This window comes from Molossus molossus, unplaced genomic scaffold, assembly GCF_014108415.1.
Source record: "Molossus molossus isolate mMolMol1 unplaced genomic scaffold, mMolMol1.p scaffold_m16_p_12, whole genome shotgun sequence".
Classification (NCBI taxonomy): Eukaryota; Metazoa; Chordata; class Mammalia; order Chiroptera; family Molossidae; genus Molossus; species Molossus molossus.
Window position 1 is genome coordinate 51,137,631 of NW_023425347.1, and position 20,747 is coordinate 51,158,377.

General features: G+C 35.1%; 1 protein-coding gene across 3 annotated transcripts in view; it reads right to left on the reverse strand.

Annotated features, from left to right (window-relative positions):
- Nucleotides 1-20,747, reverse strand: part of LRRC7 (leucine rich repeat containing 7) — a 460,161-nt gene that overhangs the window by 251,191 nt on the left and 188,223 nt on the right. For all 3 annotated transcript variants that reach the window (XM_036256050.1, XM_036256051.1, XM_036256052.1), the window contains one exon: nt 14,274-14,391. In XM_036256050.1, the coding sequence (XP_036111943.1) occupies nt 14,274-14,391 (118 nt within the window). The remainder of the gene's footprint in view (nt 1-14,273; nt 14,392-20,747) is intronic.

Consider the following 20,747-nt stretch of genomic DNA (forward strand, 5'->3'; position numbering starts at 1 on the left):
TCCCAAAACTAGACCAGGAAAAGATAGAAAACTTGAATAGACCAATAACAACTAAGGAAATTGAAGATGTAATCAAGACTCTCCCAGCAAACAAAAGCCCAGGCCTAGACACCTTTATGGGACAGTTTTACCGAACATTCAAAGAGGAACTAACACCCATTTTCCTCAAACTATTTCAAAAAATTCAAGAAGAAGGAAGACTTCCAAACTTGTTTTATGAGGCCAGTATAATTCTAATTCCAAAACCAGGAAAAGACACAACAAAGAAAGAAAACTACAGGCCAATATCCCTGATGAACATAGATGCCAAAATCCTGAACAAAATACTAGCAAATTGGGTCCAGCAATACATCAAAAAATTATTCACCATGACCAAATGGAATTCATCCCAGGGATGCAAGGCTTATACAATATTCACAAATCAATAAATGTGATGCACCACATAAACAAAATGAAAGATAAAAACCTCATGACCATATCAATAGATGCTTAAAAAGCATTTGACAATATCCAGCACCCATTTCTGATAAAAACTCAGCAATGTGGGAATAGAGGGATCATATCTTGACATAATAAAGGCCATATATGAAAGACCTAAAGCCAATATCATACTCAATGGGCAAAAACTAAAAGCATTTTCCTTAAGAACAGGAACAAGAGAGGGATGCCCACTTTCACCACTCTTATTTAACATAGTACTGGAAGTCTTAGCCACAGCAATCAGACAGGAAGAAAAAATAAAAGGGATCGAAATCACTTTTGGAAAGGAGGAAGTGAAACTGTCAGTATTTGCAGATGGCATGATATTGTACATAGAAAACCCTAATAACTCCATCAAAAATCTACTAGACTTAATGAATTTGGCAAAGTAGAAGCATACAAAATTAACGTCAAGAAATCGACAGCATTCTTATACACCAATGATGAACTCACAGAAAGAGAAACTAAAAAAACAATCCTATTTACCATTGTGGCAAAAAAATTTAAGATACCTAGGAGTAAACTTAACCAAAAAAGTAAAGGACCTATTTGTAGAAAAGTACAAGACATTAAAAAAATAAATAGAGGAAAATATAAAATAGTTGAAGCACATACCTTGTTCATTGGTTGGAAGAATTAACATCATTAAAATATCCATACTACCCAAAGCAATCCATAGATTCAATGATATCCCTATCAAAATACCAACAACATATTTGACAGAACTAGAACAAATACTTCAAAAGTTCATATGGAACCAAAAAGTCCTCGAATAGCCACAGCAATCTTGAAAAAGAAGGACAAGTAGGTGGTATCACAATACCAAATATTAGGTTATACTACAAAGCTACTTTAATCCAAACAGCATGGTACTGGCACAAGAACAGGCATACAGACCAGTGGAAGAGAACAGAGAACCTAAAAATTGACCCAAGACATTATGCTCAATTAATATTGAAAAAGGCTGCACGAGCATACAATGGAGTAAAGACAGCCTCTTTAATAAATGGTGTTGGGAAAATTGGACAGCTACATGCAAAAAAGTGAAACTAGACCATCAACTTATACCATACACAAGAATAAACTCAAAATGGGTAAACGACTTAAATGTGTCTCGTGAATCCATAAAAATCCTAGAAGAAAATGTAGGCAACAAAATTTCAGACATCATACGCAGCAGAAATTTCACTGATACCACACCTAAGGCAAGAGAAACAAAAGAAAAATTGAACACTGGTACTACATCAAACTAAAAAGCTTCTGCACAGCAAAATAAACAACCATCAAAATGAAAAGACAACCCACTGTATGGGAGAACATCATTGCCAATGATACATCAGATAAGGGGTTAATTTCCAAAATATATAGAGCACTCATAGAACTCAACAAAAGGAAGACAAAGAACCTAATTAAGAAATGGGAAGGGGAACTAAATAGACACTCTCTAAATAGGATATACAAATGGCTACGAGCCATATGAAGAAATGCCCAACATCACTAATCATCAGAGAGATACAAATTAAAACAACAATGAGGTATCACCTCACACCTGTCAGAATGTCTGCCATCAACAAATCATCAATCAATAAGTGATGACGAGGATGTGGAGAAAAGGGGACTCTAGTACACTGCTGGTGGGAATGGAGACTGGTGCAGCCACTATGGAAACATTATGGTGTTACCTCAAAAAATTGAAAATTGAACTGCCATTTGACCCAGTGATCCCATTTCTAGGAATATGCTCTAAGACACCTGAAACACCAATCAGGAAGAATATATGTACCCCCATGTTCATAGCAGCACTATTGACAATAGCTAAGATCTGGAAACAGCCCAAGTGTCCATCAGTAGATGAACGGATAAAAAAGCTGTGGTACATATACACAATGGAGTACTATGCAGCTGACAAAAGAAAGATCTCTTATCCGACAACATGGAGGGACCTGAAGAGTATTATCCTAAGTGAAACAAGCCAAGTAGAGAAAGGCAAATATCACATGATCTCACTTATTTGTGGAATATAATGAACAGAACAGTTTGAGGAACAGGGTAGATCCAGAGATGTGGATGTAGGGTACAGATTGACAACCCTCAGAAGAGGGGATGGGGGGAAGGAGGAGATAAACCACAGAGCTTAAATGCATGTGTGCATAACTGATAGACATGGACAGCAAAGCTGGTGACAGGGTGGGAGTATGGGGAGGAGGGTGTCATTGGGGAGAAAAGGAGAAACATCTGTAACAAAAATAAATAAAAAATAAATTTAAAAAATAAAATAAAAATTAATTTCCATGCAGAATAATTCACAAAAAATAATTTTTTTGATGTTTAAAGAATAAACTAGAATGCTTTTTTGTGTATTAGCCCACATTCCCCAAAGATATTTGGCATTTGGGACAATCGTGTACTGAATAGTAAGTCCTACTTACAGGGGGATTTCAGAGGGGAAATCTGTTGTATAAAAGGAAGCAAAAGGATCCAGCAAGTAGCAAGTTTGGGAGAAACTGTACAGATCGGTCATATATTAAGGAGGGAGGGGGAAAAAGGAATGAGGGAAGGAGGAAAGGATAAAAAGAGAAGGAGGAGGAGGAAGAAAAAGAGGAGGAGGAGGAGGACAAGGAAGAGAAGAAGGAGAAGAAATAGATTGGAATGGCTGTCTTTACCTAAGCACCCTAGTGAAGGGAACCAAGAACTCAGTAAGTACCTAAGCAAAAAGAGCTAAAGGTCTCCTGCAAGATTCTACCTACTTTAGTAGCATTATAAACAAACAAACAAACAAACAAACAAACAAAACAAACAAAAAACAACCCAATGAAGGTAAAGTAATCAATATTTTGAGACAGTTATGCAACAGACTCGGCCTTAGAGACATGTCTAGAGAAAATTTAGAGATCTTTATGACCTTAACTAACAAGTTCATTCACAGAGGAATGAAACTTAGTCGAAATGAATTAAAATTACACTAGATTCCCTTCCCCACACTCCCTCTGATTCAACAACAAACACAGCATTCACTATTTTGTGAAATAAACTATTTTATAATCTTACTTCATATTTGACTAATGATTTTTTCTTTCATTACCAATCAACCACTTTATTGAGAACTTACTATGCCTATACTTGGATAGTGTCTATTGTGGATCTAGAAACAATGTAACTAATGTGTAGCAGTTCTCCTGGCACTTTCAAGTTGACACTGAAACAGAAGGAGTATGACCTGGTAGCGAGAGGGCTCACAATGCTTCAGTACCAGTTCAATTTTGTCCTCTTATAATTTTCTAGGATTTATAGAGACACAGAAGACAGCTTAATCACTCAGCTCAGAAAAGACTCTGCTGAGACTCTAGGGACATTTTTCAGTCTAGGTGACAGAACCCAACACAGACTTCAGAAAGATGAGGGGGTGAAAGCAAATTCTTTCTTCCTTATATTTAGATATATTGCCTGATTGTAAGCTCTGTCCCCCATGGAATGTGTTAGTAACACACATAAGCATGATTTGTTGATTGTATTTGCTGATGGAGACATCTGAAAGGGTTAAAAGTCCTGGCACAAGGCTGAGAAGGTGGCTGTAGAACAGACCAAGTTTGTGTTGCCATCGGGTTCAGTAACAGAAATAGAGGGAGTCAATCCAGGGACATTGTAACACTATAATCTTGGGCAGAAGTAGATTCTGTAGAAAAGGAAAGTAGTCATATGGTGAGGGAAGTGTTATTGATTTTCAGATAAGTAACACATTAAGGAGTACTGAAAATCAGGCATTTAATAGGGCAAAATAACAAGCTTTGCTCTAAACAAGTGGGCTAATGATTAGCCAGACACCAAAGAGCATATTTAATGTTAATTGAGAACAAAGACATGGTAACATTTTCTCCCAACCCGCCTAAGCATCCCAAAACAGACTTCACTAAGAATATACTATATATATATATGTATATATAATGTGTGTGTGTGTATACACACACACACACACACACACACACACATATAGAATCTCTATTCTTAATATGCTCAACATTTAAAAGATTTTTTAATCACCTAACTGGTTACTCATATCTGTTTTCTCAAATGTGTTTGAGAGAAACTCCCTCTCTTTATTGGAAATTGAGGATATTATTTGTCTTTAGTGTTTTGCATGCATTTGGGGAAGGGGAGGAATAATTGGCAAGCTGGTAAAACACATAATAATGCCTTCAACTCTGATTGCTTTTCATTACAACTCACAATAGTAATTTTGCCCACTATGATGCTTTTAAAATCTATTCTTGTATAGAAATAAGTTTTAGAGGATGAGAGAAAAATCACTTAATTGCTGCAGAATTAGGAAGGGCTTTCACATTAATTCATTTTCATTAAAGTCCTTTAATTATAGTGTCATAGTCTCTTTGAACTATGACAAATCAACAATCATACTTAAAGCTGAATCATTGCCTAATTAAACCTCGTCATTCATTATTTTGCTTTATCATATAAAACAATTTACTCCACTATGACCGTGAACCAGCTCGATAAACAGGCAGAGACTATTTATTCAGAGATCACACTATATAAAATGCATTCATCTCAAATGGACATGGGTTGTTATTTTACTATTGCATTAATACTGAGTAATAAAGGACAAAGATCCATTGGTATGGAAAACTGATGGATTTCTGCATGCAATTTGGGGATCAGAAAGACTTAAGAGAGGAAGGCGCTCTCTCTCTCTCTCTCTCTATATATATATATATGAGTATATATATATAAGAATATATATATAAGAATATATATATATGAGAATATATATATATGAGAATATATATATGAATATATATATATATATACATATATATATATATAATCAAAGTTTCAGATAATTGACCAAAATTTTCTTAAAAAATGGTCAAGGTAATATACTTATTTTTAAAATGGAAGAATAAAATCTTTATGAAAGAAGAGAATCTTTACTGAACACAAGAGGTTGAAATCTCATTTTCCAGTTCATTATTTTCCAGTTCATTAGTGTGTTCAGTGTTCCAGTTGGGTACATGTTCCAAGCATTGAGTGTTTTCAATATACTAAGTATATCAAAATTAAGAAATAGTATTTGTCCTTAAAAAGTTTATAGCAAAGAACTTATATACATATATGCACTGTCCATGGTCACAGACAATAGTGCAGTGAAGACCTGGAGTAAGGGCAGACACTCATTGGAGGTGGGCAATGGGGGAAAAGGGGAAGACATCTGTAATACCCTTAGCAATAAAGATAAAGATAAAAATAAAATAAAAATAGTTTATAATGTAATGGAGAATATAGTATATAATTACTGGATTCCTAGCCTATACCCAATAATCAGAGAATATGTATTTATAGTATAGGAAGCAAAGTATATTTTAAAAATTGACCATATATTTGGCCACAGTGTGGAAGTCAATAAATAATGAGAAATTAGTATCATCCAGACTATATCGTCTGCAACATATCTCAATAAAAATATAACCAAAAGGTTTTAAAATATAAATGAACTAACAAGCAAAATACAGCCAGACTCATAGACAGAGAGTAGACTAACAGCTGTCGGGTGGGGTGGGGAGGGGGGATGGATGTGCATGGGGGATTGAATAAAAAAGAAATAAAAGAGAGTAAAACCTCAAAGATACAGGCAACAGTGTGGTGATCACTGGGGGGAGGGTTGGTGGAAGATGGTGGAGGAGGGTATATGGGGTGATATATGGTGATGGAAGGAGACTTGACTTGGGGTGGTGAACACACAATACATTGTGCAGATGATTTGTTGTGGAATTGTGCATCTGAAATCTGTATGATTTTGTTCATCAGTGTCACCCCAATACAGTCAATAAATAGGAAAATAAATAAAGTACATCAGATGGCAAAAGAATATATTGAAATAATAAAAACAACTGAATAAACTCCAAGGAAGTACAAGAGGCATAATAAAAATAGCTGCAGTAGGAAGTAATAAAGTAGAAATTAATAATTGAAAAATAAACCAACAACCAACTAATAGAGAGACTAATAAGCCAAAAGAGTATTTAAACAATCAGGAAAGTAGAAAAACCTCTGCATGATGGATGATAAAGAAGTAAAAGATAGATACCACAATTAAACCAAATTAGAAATACAAAGGAAGAAACAGCCGAAGATATGGTAGAGATTTATAAAACACATAAGAGAAGCCTAAGGCCCATGCTTGACAATAAAATTGACAAACTGGATGATGCACTAGATGATTTCCCAGAAAATTATAGCTTATGAAAAAGAGACTCAAGAAGATTTAACTTTATAAAAATGTCATATTAGGTTGATATGCTTTTACACAGAAAAATTAAAAAGAATCTTCTGGTTATGTATTAGAACTCATAATTAGCACTGTGGCTGAATGTAAGGTGAAGATATCAAAACTAGTAATACACCTGGCCGGTGTGGCTCAGTGGTCGAGTGTCGACCCACGCACTCAGAGGTTGAGGTTCCATTACTGACCAGGGCACATGCCCAGGTTGTGGGCCTGATCCCCAGTGAGGGGCATGCAGGAGGTGGCCAATTGATGTTCTCTCTCATTGATGTTTCTATCTCTCTCTCCCTCTCCCTTCCTCTCTCTCTAAAATTCAATAAAGAAAAAAAGTTAAAAACAAACACATATATAAAGACTTTCCCAGACAAGAAAAAGTTAAAGGAGTTCATCACCACCAAACCATTATTATATGAAATGATGAAGGGTCTTTTTGAAGAAAAAGATAAAATATATGAACAAACAAAATGGCAATGAATACATATCTATCAACAATGGAATCTACAAACAAAATGAACAGGTAGAACAGGAACATTCTCATAGATACAGAGAACATTTTGTTGGTTGCCAGTTAGGAGGGGCGTTGGGGGAATGGGTGAAAAAGGTGAAGAGATTAAGAAGTACAAATTCATTGATAGACTGACAAACCTCAAAGGGAAAGGGTTTGGGGTGGGTGGGAAGAGATAAACCAAACAACTTATATGCATAACCAATGGACACAGACAATAGTGTGGGAAAAGGCGGGAGTGGGGCGGGAGTGGGGGGGAGTAAATGGGGGAAAAATGTGGAACATCTGTAATACATTTTATATTCAACAATAAAGATTTAAACAAACAAACAAACACACACAAAAAATAGTAATACTTCTATATAGCATCACCTAAATTTAGATAAAGTACTTTTTGAAAAAGAATATAATCTATAATACTAGCAACTTAAACTACTTAGAGGTAACTCTAATAAAATTTATAGAAGACTTTAAGGAAAATTGAAAACTTTATTGAAAGAGACAAAGTAAGACCTAAATAAATGTAAACACATGTTCATGGATTACAGTACTTACTATCACAAAAATTTCAATTCTTCCCAACTTAATCTTTAAATTCAAACCAATTAAAAAAATTCCAATAGATTGTTTTTGAACCTCAACAAGATGAACCTAAAATAAATATGGAAGAATTGAATGCTAAGAACAGCAAGATATACTTGAAAAAGAAAAAAATGAGAACTTGGATTATAGGGTATTAAAACTCAATATTAAGTTTTCGTGATTAGAACAATGTGCTATTGGTACAAATGTGGGCAAATAAGTCAATGGTGCAGGACAGGGAGTTTGGAAAAATGTCTTTTGTGTGTAAAGAGGTAGAATTATAAATTAGTGGGGAAACAAAAGACTATTTCATAAATTTTGCTGAAACAATCATCTATCTATTCATATGGAATTTTGATCCTATATAGCACAAAAAATAAGCTTCAAGTGAATTAAATTCCTAAATGTAACAAGTAAAACTAACAGTTTTGGAAGAAAATATAGATAATACCTTTATGATAATAGGGTAGAAAAAGTTTTCTTAAGTAAACTATAAAAAGACAGACTATAAAGAGAAGAGTGATAAATATTAGTATATTAAAATGTCAACTTCTCTATGGCAAATGGCATTTCAAGGAAAGTGAAAAGACAGGCCACAGCTGGGAGATGATATTTGTAACCCATTTAACCAAGGGACTAGTGTCCACATACAAAACAAACAATCCAAAATAAAAAGTGCACCAAAAAAGACAAACTATAGAGCAAGATACTCTGCACTTGCCAATAAGAACGAAAAAAAAAAAAAAAATAGCCAACTCCTCTAGTGGTCAGGGAACTATATATTAAACATCAAGCTACCCTTCCATTTGATTGCCCAACAATGAAAATATCTAATGACCCCAAGTGATGGCAGAACTATGGAGCAGTGAAAATTTGGTACTTTGCTTGTATAATTAGATCTACATTGATCATCAAAGACAAATTTCAGAAACTTAATGTGGAATGAAGAACTTGCAGAACAATATGTACAATGTATTAGTACACTAAAATTTTAAACACACTAACTCTGAGAGGAAGTGGAAATGGATGGAGAATTTACAAGTTTCTGTAATGTTTTGTTTATTTAAAAAAAAAACAAAAAAAAAACACGAGTGTGCCCAGCCAGTGTGGTTCAGCAGTTGAGCATGGACCCATGCACCAAGAGGTTGCCGGTTTGATTCCCAGTCAGGTACATGCCCAGGTTGTGGGCCCAATCCCCACTGGGGAGCATGCAGGAGGCGGCCAATTGATGTTCTCTCTCATCTATGTTTCTACCTCTCCCTCTCCCTTCCTCTCTTTCTAAGATCAATCAAGAAAAAAAATGTAAAATAAAAAAACTAGTGTGATATTTATAATAAATGTTAACACTTTAATCTCATGGTGGGCACACTGTGGTCACATTATTTTCTTCATGCTTAAAATGCTTAATAGCTTAAATATTAAGATTACATACATATTTTAATATAACTATCAAATGTTTTTAATACTAAATTGAGTTTTAACTGATGAGTAAGATTGAGCCAGGTAAAAGGGTGTAAAAAATAATTTAGGCAGAGAAAATAATAGAGTCACAGAGATGGTGAAACAGCATTGCATATTTGAGTACCTAGACCATAAGGTTAAAAAGTTCAAATCAGCCCTAATCGATTTGGCTCAGTGGTTAGAGTATCAGCCTGTGGACCAGAGAGTCGTGGGTTCAGTTCCCACTAAGGGCACGTGCCTCAGTTGCAGTTTGTCCCCGGCCCCGGCTGGAGTCGTGTGGGTGGCAACCACTCAATGTGTCTCTCTCACATCAATGTTTCTGTTTCTCTCTTCCCCCCTCTCTCCCTCTTGCTCTATCTAAAGATAAATGCAAAAATGTAAAAAAAAAAAAAAAAGTTCAAATCATCTCTGTTGATTTGGGCAGATGGAATAAATGTGTAGGTGGAGGTCAATTGTGGGGACTTTCAATGCTGTGTTAGGGAGCCCACACTCTACCTTCGGTCAACCAAAGAATTTTAAGTAAATGTAACCTAGGAATATTTACAATTTAGACAGATTGTTAAAGCTACTTTGTGGAGGATGGGTTTGGGAATGGTGCTGACAATGGACATGGGGAGACCTACTAGAAGGCAGTTTAAGGAGTCTAGGAAAAAGAGACTAAATTAAGATTGTATGGGACTGGAGAGAAGAGAACAGATCTGACATATTTAGAAGGTATATTCGGAAGAACTTGGTAGCTGCATATGGTAGTCAGAGAGAGAATGGATTTTTGCACCGAGTGCCTGTGTGGATAATAGTAACATTAACAGAGAACTGGATAACAGGGAAAAAGCAGACTGGGGTGGGTGATGAGTTTGATTTTATTATTATTTTTTCTTTATTAGTTTTTTTTTTTTTTAGAGACAGAGGAAGGGAGAGGGAGAGATAGAAACGTCAATGAGAGGGAACATTGATTGACCACCTCCTGCATGCCCCCCCAATGGGGATTTGGCCCACAACCTGGGCATGTTCCCTGACCAGTTATCAAACCAGTGACCTCTTGGTGCATGAGTCGGTGCTCAACCACTGAGTCACACCAGCCAGGCAGGTGAGTTTGGTTTCAAATATAGTATATGTGGGGGTGTTTGTGGAACATATTATAGCTATGTTCAGCATGCAGTTGGCTATGTCAACCTAACACTCAAGGGAGAGGTCACAGTTTGACATGAAGTAGTCATTATCCCAAGGACCAATGATATTAAAAATATCACTGTATGGCAGGTTAAAGATGATTTTAGTGGTTCCTTATTATTTACTGTAGTGTCATTTCTATGCATTCAGTCACAACACGTAGCATATCCTTAGTGTAAGAGGTGAGGACCCTAGCCTATGTAAGGTCGCTTAGGTAATATAATACTGGGAGGGGCAAAAGTAGGTCCACAACTATGAGTATACAAAATACAGTTTATTCTTGTATTATTATTATTGATTAATTCTTGTATTATTTTCCATATGCACAACTGTAAACCTACTTTTGCCTACCCTGTTTAAATACACATTGTATATTTTAAAAGAATGTTTCTGTACGATGTTATTAACCTGCCAAACATTTATTGAGCACTACTATGTATGCCGGGTATTGTGTCAGTGGCTTCAAATAGAGAGGTGAATAAAACAGTCCCTGGTTTCAAGAGTTTCACAATCTAGTCAAATAAATAGGGATATATAGATATTAAATTACAAAGTGAGATAAGTTCAAAGCAAAACCATACAAAGATATAACAGGGGAAGGAGAGATGATTTCTCTTTGAGTACAGGGTGTCAGGACAATTTCCCAGAATAAATGAGATCTGGAATGTCTTTTTAAAAGTGAAGAAGACCCTGGTTAATGAGGGGCAGCAGAGGGGAGGAAGGAATATTTTGAGCAGAGAAAAAAACATAGTTCCTTATGTCACAAGTGAATAGCTGATGCCTTTGGGAATTGCCTGAGGATGAAAAGGAAGGGAGAAAGGTTAGCTGGAGGTACGGTGGGTGAGGTAGATGAAAACTCTTCACACAAATTATGTAGATACTTTTCTGCACACAGTAGTTCACTAATTTAAAGGTTTTATTATAAAATAGTATCTTTGAGAGATAGGAGGACAAACTGTGAATCAGATGGCAGATGGAAGACTTGAAAATGGAAAGTAGGGATTGGAGGCCACACAGACAACCAAGATCAGGTTTAAACTCAGCTTGCAGATGAATGAGTGCATCATAGGGAGTCATTCACCAACTTCAAGCACATGTCAGGCACATTTTTACCAGACTGAGTAGTACTTCAATGAGTCTGTCTAAAAATAAACATTCTATTTCCTGTCTCTTAATACCAATACTGACATTGGTGTGCTCTCATGGTATCTTCTCATGTCTTGACTCTTTTCCACCAGGGCTATTCCAACCTTGTTAACTGTGATGCTGACATTTCACTTATTTTCTGTTGCAGAGTCCCAAAGGGTGTACTGTGCTCCTTAAATAACTGTCAAGGTGTCTGCCACGTGATTCAGTGACAGCTTTTTTAGATATGATTTCTGAAAGGGGTGATGTGTTACAATCTTTTCCTGTTTGTGTAACTTCTAGCCAAAACTCATTCATCGTCACACTCACCTGACCTTGCTCTATACTAACTGTGCAGAGGGCCTGGCCTGTCTTGCATGTCTTTTTGCATAAATATTTCCAGAATGTAGAGACCATACACATAGATAAAAGTCCCTAAATCAAACTCACAAGGACTTCTAAGGATGCTCACAGACATATGTTCCTTCCAATCTCATATTTATCAGGAGTTTTGTACTTATAGTTGGTGATGAAATGTTTTCAGATCCTCCTTAAGGTAGATTTTACTTAGTTGGACTCTCCAGCCAAACCTTCCCGAAGGCCAAGGGAGGCGGCAGATCTGGCTTTACTCTATTTCTCAGAAATTGTAATTTAAAAATAGCATTTGAAGTGTGAATGTATTTAAATAAATAAGCAGTACTGATGGTTAATAAGGTACAGAAATGCCAACCCATATAAATATGGGGCCTGTAGATCTAATCTTAAAAGAACAAAAATTAGTCATCTTCCAATGGGCCTAAGTCTGGTTCTATTCTCTAGGTCTGCATGTGGCAGACCTTTTATTTATTTATTTATTTATTTATTTATTTATTTATTTATTTATTTATTTATTTGTTTTATTTAAAAAAATTTTCTTTATTGATTTGAGAGAGAAAGGAAGGGACAGGGAGAGAGAGATAGAAACATCGATGAGAGAGAACATCGATCAGCTGCCTCCTGCATGCCTCCCACTGGGGATTTGGCTGACAACCTGGGCATGTGCCCTGACCGGGAATCGCACCGGTGACCTCTTGGTGCATGGGTCGATGCTCAACCACTGAGCCACACCGATTGGGCGTGACAGATCTTATATAACTGTTTTCCTGAAAACCCCCTAAACGTTAGTATAGAAGAATGTGTGTGTGTCCCATTTATATTCTTGTTGATTCTTTCAAATGAAATGCTCTCCTTTATCCAGATGTGACTGAACTCCAGGGAAATCCTCAGGCTACATTCTTTACTTGAACTCTTCCCTAGTGATAAAGCAGCCTTAATTAATCTTGCTATTCTCTAAGAATTTGCAATTGTAATGTGTGCTGTATAATTAAGCCTTTTATTGTATAGTGTTTTATGATATTGGCTGATTATTTATAGCTATTAGTGTTATCTCCCCAGTGACATTAAACTTCTCTATGACTCTCATTGACTTACACTGAAGAAATCTTTCAAACAATTCACACTGGTACATGTCAACAAGTATTCCATGTTCACCCAGAAGAACCTGTCATTCGTGAATTCATTCAATAACTATTTGTTGAGCTTCCTACAATGTGCCACACACTATGGTAGGCAATACAGATACACCAGTAACAAAACCAACAAAATTGAGACATCACTGAATTTCACTTCTAGTAAGAGGAGTCCAGACATTGCATATATTATGTAAATATATAGTATATATTTAGTATGTCAGTTTCTCATACACGTTATTAAGAAAATAAAACTGGAAAGAGAAATAAGGTCTGCTTTTAGGGAATAACAATAGTAATATCTTAATATTAAACAGGGTGGTCCAGGATTTCTTAGAAATGTCGTAGTTAATGTGATCAAGAGACTTTCCTTGTGGTCCTTAACAAACCAGATTAAATTTAGATCCCTGTTTACCTAGAATGTCAAGCCAATTTTACCTAATTTCTATTGTGTTAGGAAACTTCAATTAATTTTTTCCCTTTTTTCTTTTTCTTTTGTTAATGGCTTCATTGAGGTATAATTGATACACAAAGAACTGCGTGTATTTAATATGTACAATTTGATGAGTTTGGACATAAGCCAACTCCAATGTTACCATTACCACAATCAAGTTAATAGACATCTCCACCTCCCAGAGTTTCCTTGTATTCCCTTGTTGGTTTTATGTTTCTCCTCTTTTGTTTTTTTACCGTGTGTGCATGTGTATTAAGAACATTTAACGTATGTTATCTTCTTGACAAATTTTGAAGTTCACAAGATCACGCTGTTAGTTATAAGCACTGTATTTAATATCAAGCATATCTCTAGTAGATTATGATGTCTTAAAAAAAAATCTATGTTTTTTATTTTTACATAAAATACCCCTGGTCCTCCACCAAATTCTGAGAATGCGAAAACAGTATAAAGGTAGTAAAATATTTTTAAAAAGAGTAAATAACATCTGAATGCACAGGGAAATCAGGCACACCAGGAAGAGAAGGGAAGAGAAGTTTTCTGTCTTTGATTTACAAATTAAGGTTAAACTTTTCAATAAAATTAGAGTTGCAACAAAATCAAAGAAAAAGTGTGATATCATCTGTTAAGAGAGAACATTAAAGCATATTTTCAGTAAACAAAAAATTATTTAGAGATCAGATGAAATCTTACCATTTTTACTGATGTCGAGTTCTTTAAGGTTAACTAAACTAGCAATAGTGGTTGGCAGATTTGAAAGGTCATTATCAGGAATACTTAGTTTTCGTAGAGCTTGACAGTTGAACAATTGCTGTAAAAAAAAGAATGATTCATTAGATCTCCGTTTGAGTAAATCCATTCATACGCGAACTCAGTAGCAAAATGCAATTCATCTTTATAAATGTGGTCGTGAAAGGGCCAGCTACAAACTCACCCTCCTCCACCCCATACTAGCAATTGTTTTCAGACTCTTTTCTATTTCCACGTTAGTGCCTCACTACTCTCTGCTACACAGACTCAAAAACCAAGGCATTACTTTTTCCTCTTCTGTGTACCATTACTGTTCAATTTGCCACTGACCCTTTAGATTTTCTTCTTTGACAGAATTTCTGGAGCTGTCCCTTCCTATTCCCACAGCTACTAAGATGGATTCAGTTCTCTTTTCCTGCCACTATATTTGATTTCCGAGAGTAGTACTTCAATTTCATCATGTTGAATAGTTGTTTATATGACATGCAAGATTGGTACACATTTGAGTTCACATTTCTTTTGTGTCTCCCCCACACACTGCTCATAAAGATTTAGTAAATGAAACATTGAACCTTTGATATTTGGCGAAAGAAACTTCTAGTGACTGGTTAATTTGTGCCATCAGTCCAAAGTAGGAGTCGGGGAAACGCTGAATGCTAAAGCAATGGTTCTCAAATCCAGCATGCTTACAATCACTGGTGGGTGGGGGTGCTTGTTTAAAAGGCGAATTCTAAGCTCTATCCAAAGATTTACTGATACAGTGGGTCTGGGATGAAGGTCAACATCTATATTTTAACCAGCACTCTAGTGATCGGATTATTCTGGTGTATGTGTGTACAGGACCATATTTTGAGAAACAAGATTTTTTAGCTATGTCCATCTCATCTTGACTACTCAAGATAGGAACAGCTGGGACAGAATTTTTATTCATTTCTGGAAGAATTATCCTAATGAGATCCTTTCTGTTTGACATTTCTAATTCTGTTTTGCTAAATTTCCACAGATGAAGTTTCTGGTATCCATGACGATGCAATTGGCCCAGAGTACATTTAACTACAGCTTGTTCTTACATGTAATTAGTTATTTATAGGCAGAAACAATGTAACACATAGTAGTTATTTCTTAACTCATTAGTTTTCTAAAAAATAGATTGTACTGGTTGTTACTTAAGATGAAATATATATTTTCTTGCCTTTGGTTAGTCATTTGTGGCTCCTTACAAAGATTATTTGCAATACTTCATGTAGTACCAGAATTTCAATATGCTCTACAGAAATGTTGCTGCTGTTTCTTCATAAAAGTTAAAAACGAAAGTTTGATAGATAACTCTATTAACTGCCAATTTTCCCTTAAAAAATAGAAAAACAAATGTCTACACTCATGGTAAAACTTAACTAAATTTTTGTCCAGTTTATATCCTGTAAGGATCATTACATCTACATGCAATGTAACATTATAAATTCATAGGTTTGATGTCATAAATTCATAGATTCAGTCTGACTATTGTAGCTATATTATGCCAAATTTAGACAAATAATTTTCAAAACAGAGGGTTTTCTTTTTTTGAAATTTAAGTCTCATCATCTCAACTAAATTATCAATTTCTCTCAGGAATTCAAAGATATTCTTGTATTCTTCTCCAACTTTAAATGAAACCATGTTGAGAACAAAAGATGTGGAAGCTCCTGAACACCCCTGTTCCATAGAAAATCCAAGACCTCGCTGGCACAGGGGCCAAGAGCATGGCATTTAAAATCAGGCTGGTGTGAGTTCAGTTTCCACTCATATACTTACTAGCTGTATGGTCTTGGGCAGTTTGCTTAATGTCTCTGAACCCTGTCAATTTCCTCATCTGTAAAATGGGAACAATAACATTTTCTAACTTGAAGTGTTATTGAGAACATGGAATGAGTTCCTCTATTTCATCAATTCTTAGTTCTGCATTTTTTTTCACATATTAACATCTTTGATATTTGGGATGCATCTCACAATCAAGAGTAAGTTACAATTTTTAAGGAGTGTTTCTTAGAGCTCCTACAACTGTGGTATGTCTTATAATCAATGGCCTTGATCTGATGAAATGAATTACTTGTGAACATGTAAAACTGTGACTGGCACAGAGTAAGAGTTGATAACTGTTAGTTATTATTAATATTTATATTCACAGCTACAGAGCCACACCTATATAATTAATCCATTTCTTACTTTTTATATAATGAGGTCTTTAAAGGTAGAAGTTATATCTAATTTATCTTAGTAGCAACCTGTTTCCTCTTTGTGTATACCAAAATCACCAGCACAGGGTCTTGTACATAGTGTGTGTTTAATAAATATATTTTAAAAATACTCAGATAAGTAGAGGGAAGATGAGGAAAGTGTTAAGTTCCAGCTGAAAGTGGTACTTAACCGGATTGAAAGTTTCAGAGAGTTAAACAATCTCAGTGGAATCTAATTTTATAAAGTGAACTTTTGAATATGAGTCATGATGTCTGTAAACTGGAAAGAAAATTTTAAAAATGTTTTAATGATTCTTTCAAGATTCAAGCTTTGAAAGAAAATGAAGTCAAGGATGATTATGAAATAGCCATAATTCTTCAATATAGTATAAGCTAGCAAATATAATTAATAGCTAGAATAAGACTATTAATGGTGATAGTCATGCTGCCTTTCATTTGCTATTGATATTTCACATTTCAAAAACAATGAAATTATTTTGAGTCTTAAAACATATGTACTAAAATTCTTTTTCTGGGGCTTAGGGCAGCAGCAATTTAGCTCTGACAGAATTGGTCCGTGAAGAGCACTGCAATTTAAATTACTGATTCAAGAAAGGAATGGGTAGGTGTTTTGTAAGAGAACTGACAAAAAGAGAAAGACCTGAAAGTTGGAAATAAAAACATATTTGGAGCCAAAAATGTATATTCTGAAAGGAATTATGCATTCATTCATGGAAAACCATTCATTGATACCTGCTACAAGCTGGACACTCTGCCAAGTGCAAGGGACACAGAGAGGACCAGACGAAGTGAACAACAAACTGAGCTCAGACTGCTTCCAAGTTAATATTTAGACAATATATTAAATATAGAGTGAAAAAACTATGCCAAGGTCAATATCAGATATGGTCAAAACATACAGGTAGGATATTTGTACCAGATTATGTTCATGATGGTGGTGGGGTTGATTCATGAAAGTATTCCCCGAAGAGGTGATGAAAAATAGATCACCCCAAAGCCAGCATAAGTAAGCAGGAGTCCAAAGAGGGATAACAATGCACCTTTCTTGTAGCATCGAAGATACTCCCAATTCAAAATATGTATATCTCAAACTAGTTTCAGATATTTGCTTGATGTATGAGGACACCTAGATCTTGGAGTGAATGCTCTGAGTCTACAACATGTACATGCATTTAAAATAAATTTATATACCAATTATATGCTATGGTCTACATTTAGCACTGAAAATGAAAAATAAAAGATATTGCCAATTTCTGTTTTCAGCAGTGTGGTGGACTAAATTGTCAAAAAAAAAGTTTTCAGTGCAACCACGCGTGCGCGCGCGCACACACACACACACACACACACTCGTCTGATGAATAGTTGAGCTCTGGCTGTAAAGTACAGGAACTCCTCAAATTCCAGAATAACAAGATAGTTACACATAGAGTTAATAGGTCTGTGTTTAGCTTTTGCTTTGGTGGGATCTATTGGTCCTTGATGGATAAAGCTGGGTTTTTTTGTTTGTTTGTTTGTTTTGCAAGTGGAAGGATAGAAATCTGCCTGGGGTCTGAACAGAGTGGGACACTGGCTTAGAGACCACTCCATATAAAGCTGGGGTCTATGTGAAAAACAGCCTTGCAAAGGGAATCAATGGGGAATGCATGCCTTTCTCAGTTTTGACTCTGAATTACATGAGATGAAAGATAAAGCCCTGGCTGATTTGGCTCAGTGGTTAGAGCATCGACCTGTGGACCAAAGAGTTGTGGGTTTGATTCCAGCCAAGGGCATGTACCTTGGTTATGATTTGTCCCTGGCTCTGGTCGGGTCGTGTGGGAGGCAACCAATCAATGTGTCTCTCTCACGTAGATGTTTGTTTCTCTCTTTCCCTTTCTCTCCCTCCCACTCTATCTAAAGACAAATGGAAGAAGTGTCCTTGGGTGAGGATTAAAAAAATAAAAGTAAAAAAAGAGAAAGAAAGAGGGAAGGGTAGGAAGGAAAAAATGTGTGAGAGAGAAAGAGATGGACCTGTGGTATCTTATTGATGTCTTATTACCTTTTGTGGTAATTATTGTGCAGCATATACATGTATTTAGTTATCATACTGTACACTTTAAACTTATATATATATATATATATGTCGATAATATCGTAATTTAGGTAATGTAGAACTAAAATTCTGAACAACAAATACATATGTATTATTCTCAGAGTCTTCTTGCATTGTTTGAGAGGAGGGTAAAGATACTTATTAACTTTATATTAAAATTAAATGTACATATTAAAATTTTTATGGTAACAACTAAAGAAATAGTTATAAGGTATATAATTCCCTAGTAGGTAGAGGCAAAATAAATAAAATAAGATAAAGAGAAAAAACTTTTACTAAATATAATTGAAAAACAAGTAAATACTTAGAAGCAAAGCAGATAAAAATGAAGAATAGTGTGGAATAAATTAATGCAAATATACCAATAGTTGCCATTAATAAATATGAATTAATCTCTTCAATTAAAAAACAAAGACTATTGGAGTGGATTAAAATGAAAAGTAATTAAACTATATCCTATTACCAGTGACATACCCAAAACCCAAGGGAAAAACATGATAAAACTAGCAAAATTAATTTTTAAAATTTTATGTAGCAATACTGACTTAAAGCAAAATGCATTACTAGAGAGAGTGACTATATGTTAATTAAGACTTCTGCTCACCAGGAATATATAATAAATCTAAATGTGTATGCACCTAGTATCATAGCTTTAAAATATTTGAAGAAAAATTTGGCATATCTACATATCTACAAGTATATATTACAAATCTACTGTCAAAACAGGATATTTTAAGACATATCTCCCAATAATTGATTAAAAATGGACAAAAGTAGAATAAAAGCTATAGAAGAATTGATGGCCACATGCTTGTCCTAGTAGACATGTATAACTGAGTTACCTCCTATGATCACTTTTAAAAAAAGTACATATGAAAAATGAGCAAGTAACTATGTATTAGACATAAAGGCAGTCTCAGGGAACTTCAAAAAAAGTGATAAAAAGACCACATTCTTGGACCATAAAGCAATTAAGTTTTACATTATTAAGCAAAGGTAACTTTAAAGGCTTGTATATTTAGATCTATATAAACTTATATTTAATAACTTGGGTCAGAGAAAAAAATTATAGTGGAAGTTAAGAAATACAACCAAGTGATAATAAAATATTACATTACAATGGCCGGATATAGCTAGAGTAAGTGGGAGTAAACTAGCTGGACATGCTCACATTAGAAACGACGAAGGGGTGAAAAGGAACGCAGTGAGCATGCAGCTTAAGACAGAATAAAAGTAACAGAATGTGGAGGGAAGAAACGATAAAGAGGGCGTCTCCCCAGGGACTGTGACGTGGTCTTTTGTGGGTCACTGCATGTATCCTATGATTGTTTTCATCTTTTAAAATTTTTATGGTGAAATACACAAATACAAGAGTGTATATAATATATATGTTCTTCTAAAATTTGGTTATAAAACAAAGACCCATACTCCTTCATTCAATTTAAGAAAGCATCTTTCTGTCTTTCCCAATCATGTCCCTTTGTCCTGTCCCATCTGCTGAGAGGCAACTGATGTCTGAAATTAATAAAATTCCCTCATTTTTCTTTATATGTTTACCACAGGTCTAGCGATCTTAAAAATATATATATGTAGATTTGTCTGTTTATCTTTCTATGAATGGAATAATACTGTAGCTTTCTTTTGCAAGTTGACTTTTTCATTCAATATTATGTTGTTAGCATTATTCTGTGCTGATGTACAAAATCCATTCATTTTTACTGCTTTATGCTTCATAGAACACAATTTTCTTTTAATTTCTAATGTTCATAAACTTTAATTTTTTCTAATATGAACAATGCTGCTAAGAATATTCTTACAGCCCAGGACAGTTTGGCTGAGCAGTTGGAATGTCGGCCTGGGGACCAGAGAGTCTTGGGTTCGGTTCCTGCTAGGGGCATGTACAAAAAAATATTCTCAACATACATCTGCTAGTGTGCTTATATACAAAAACTTTTTTTTTTTTTTTTATCCTCACCCGAGGACATTTTTTTTCGATATTTTGTTCAGATAGAGTGGGAGGGAGAGAGAGAGAGAGAGAAACATCGATGTGAAAGGAACACATCGAGTGGTTGCCACCCACACGACCCAACC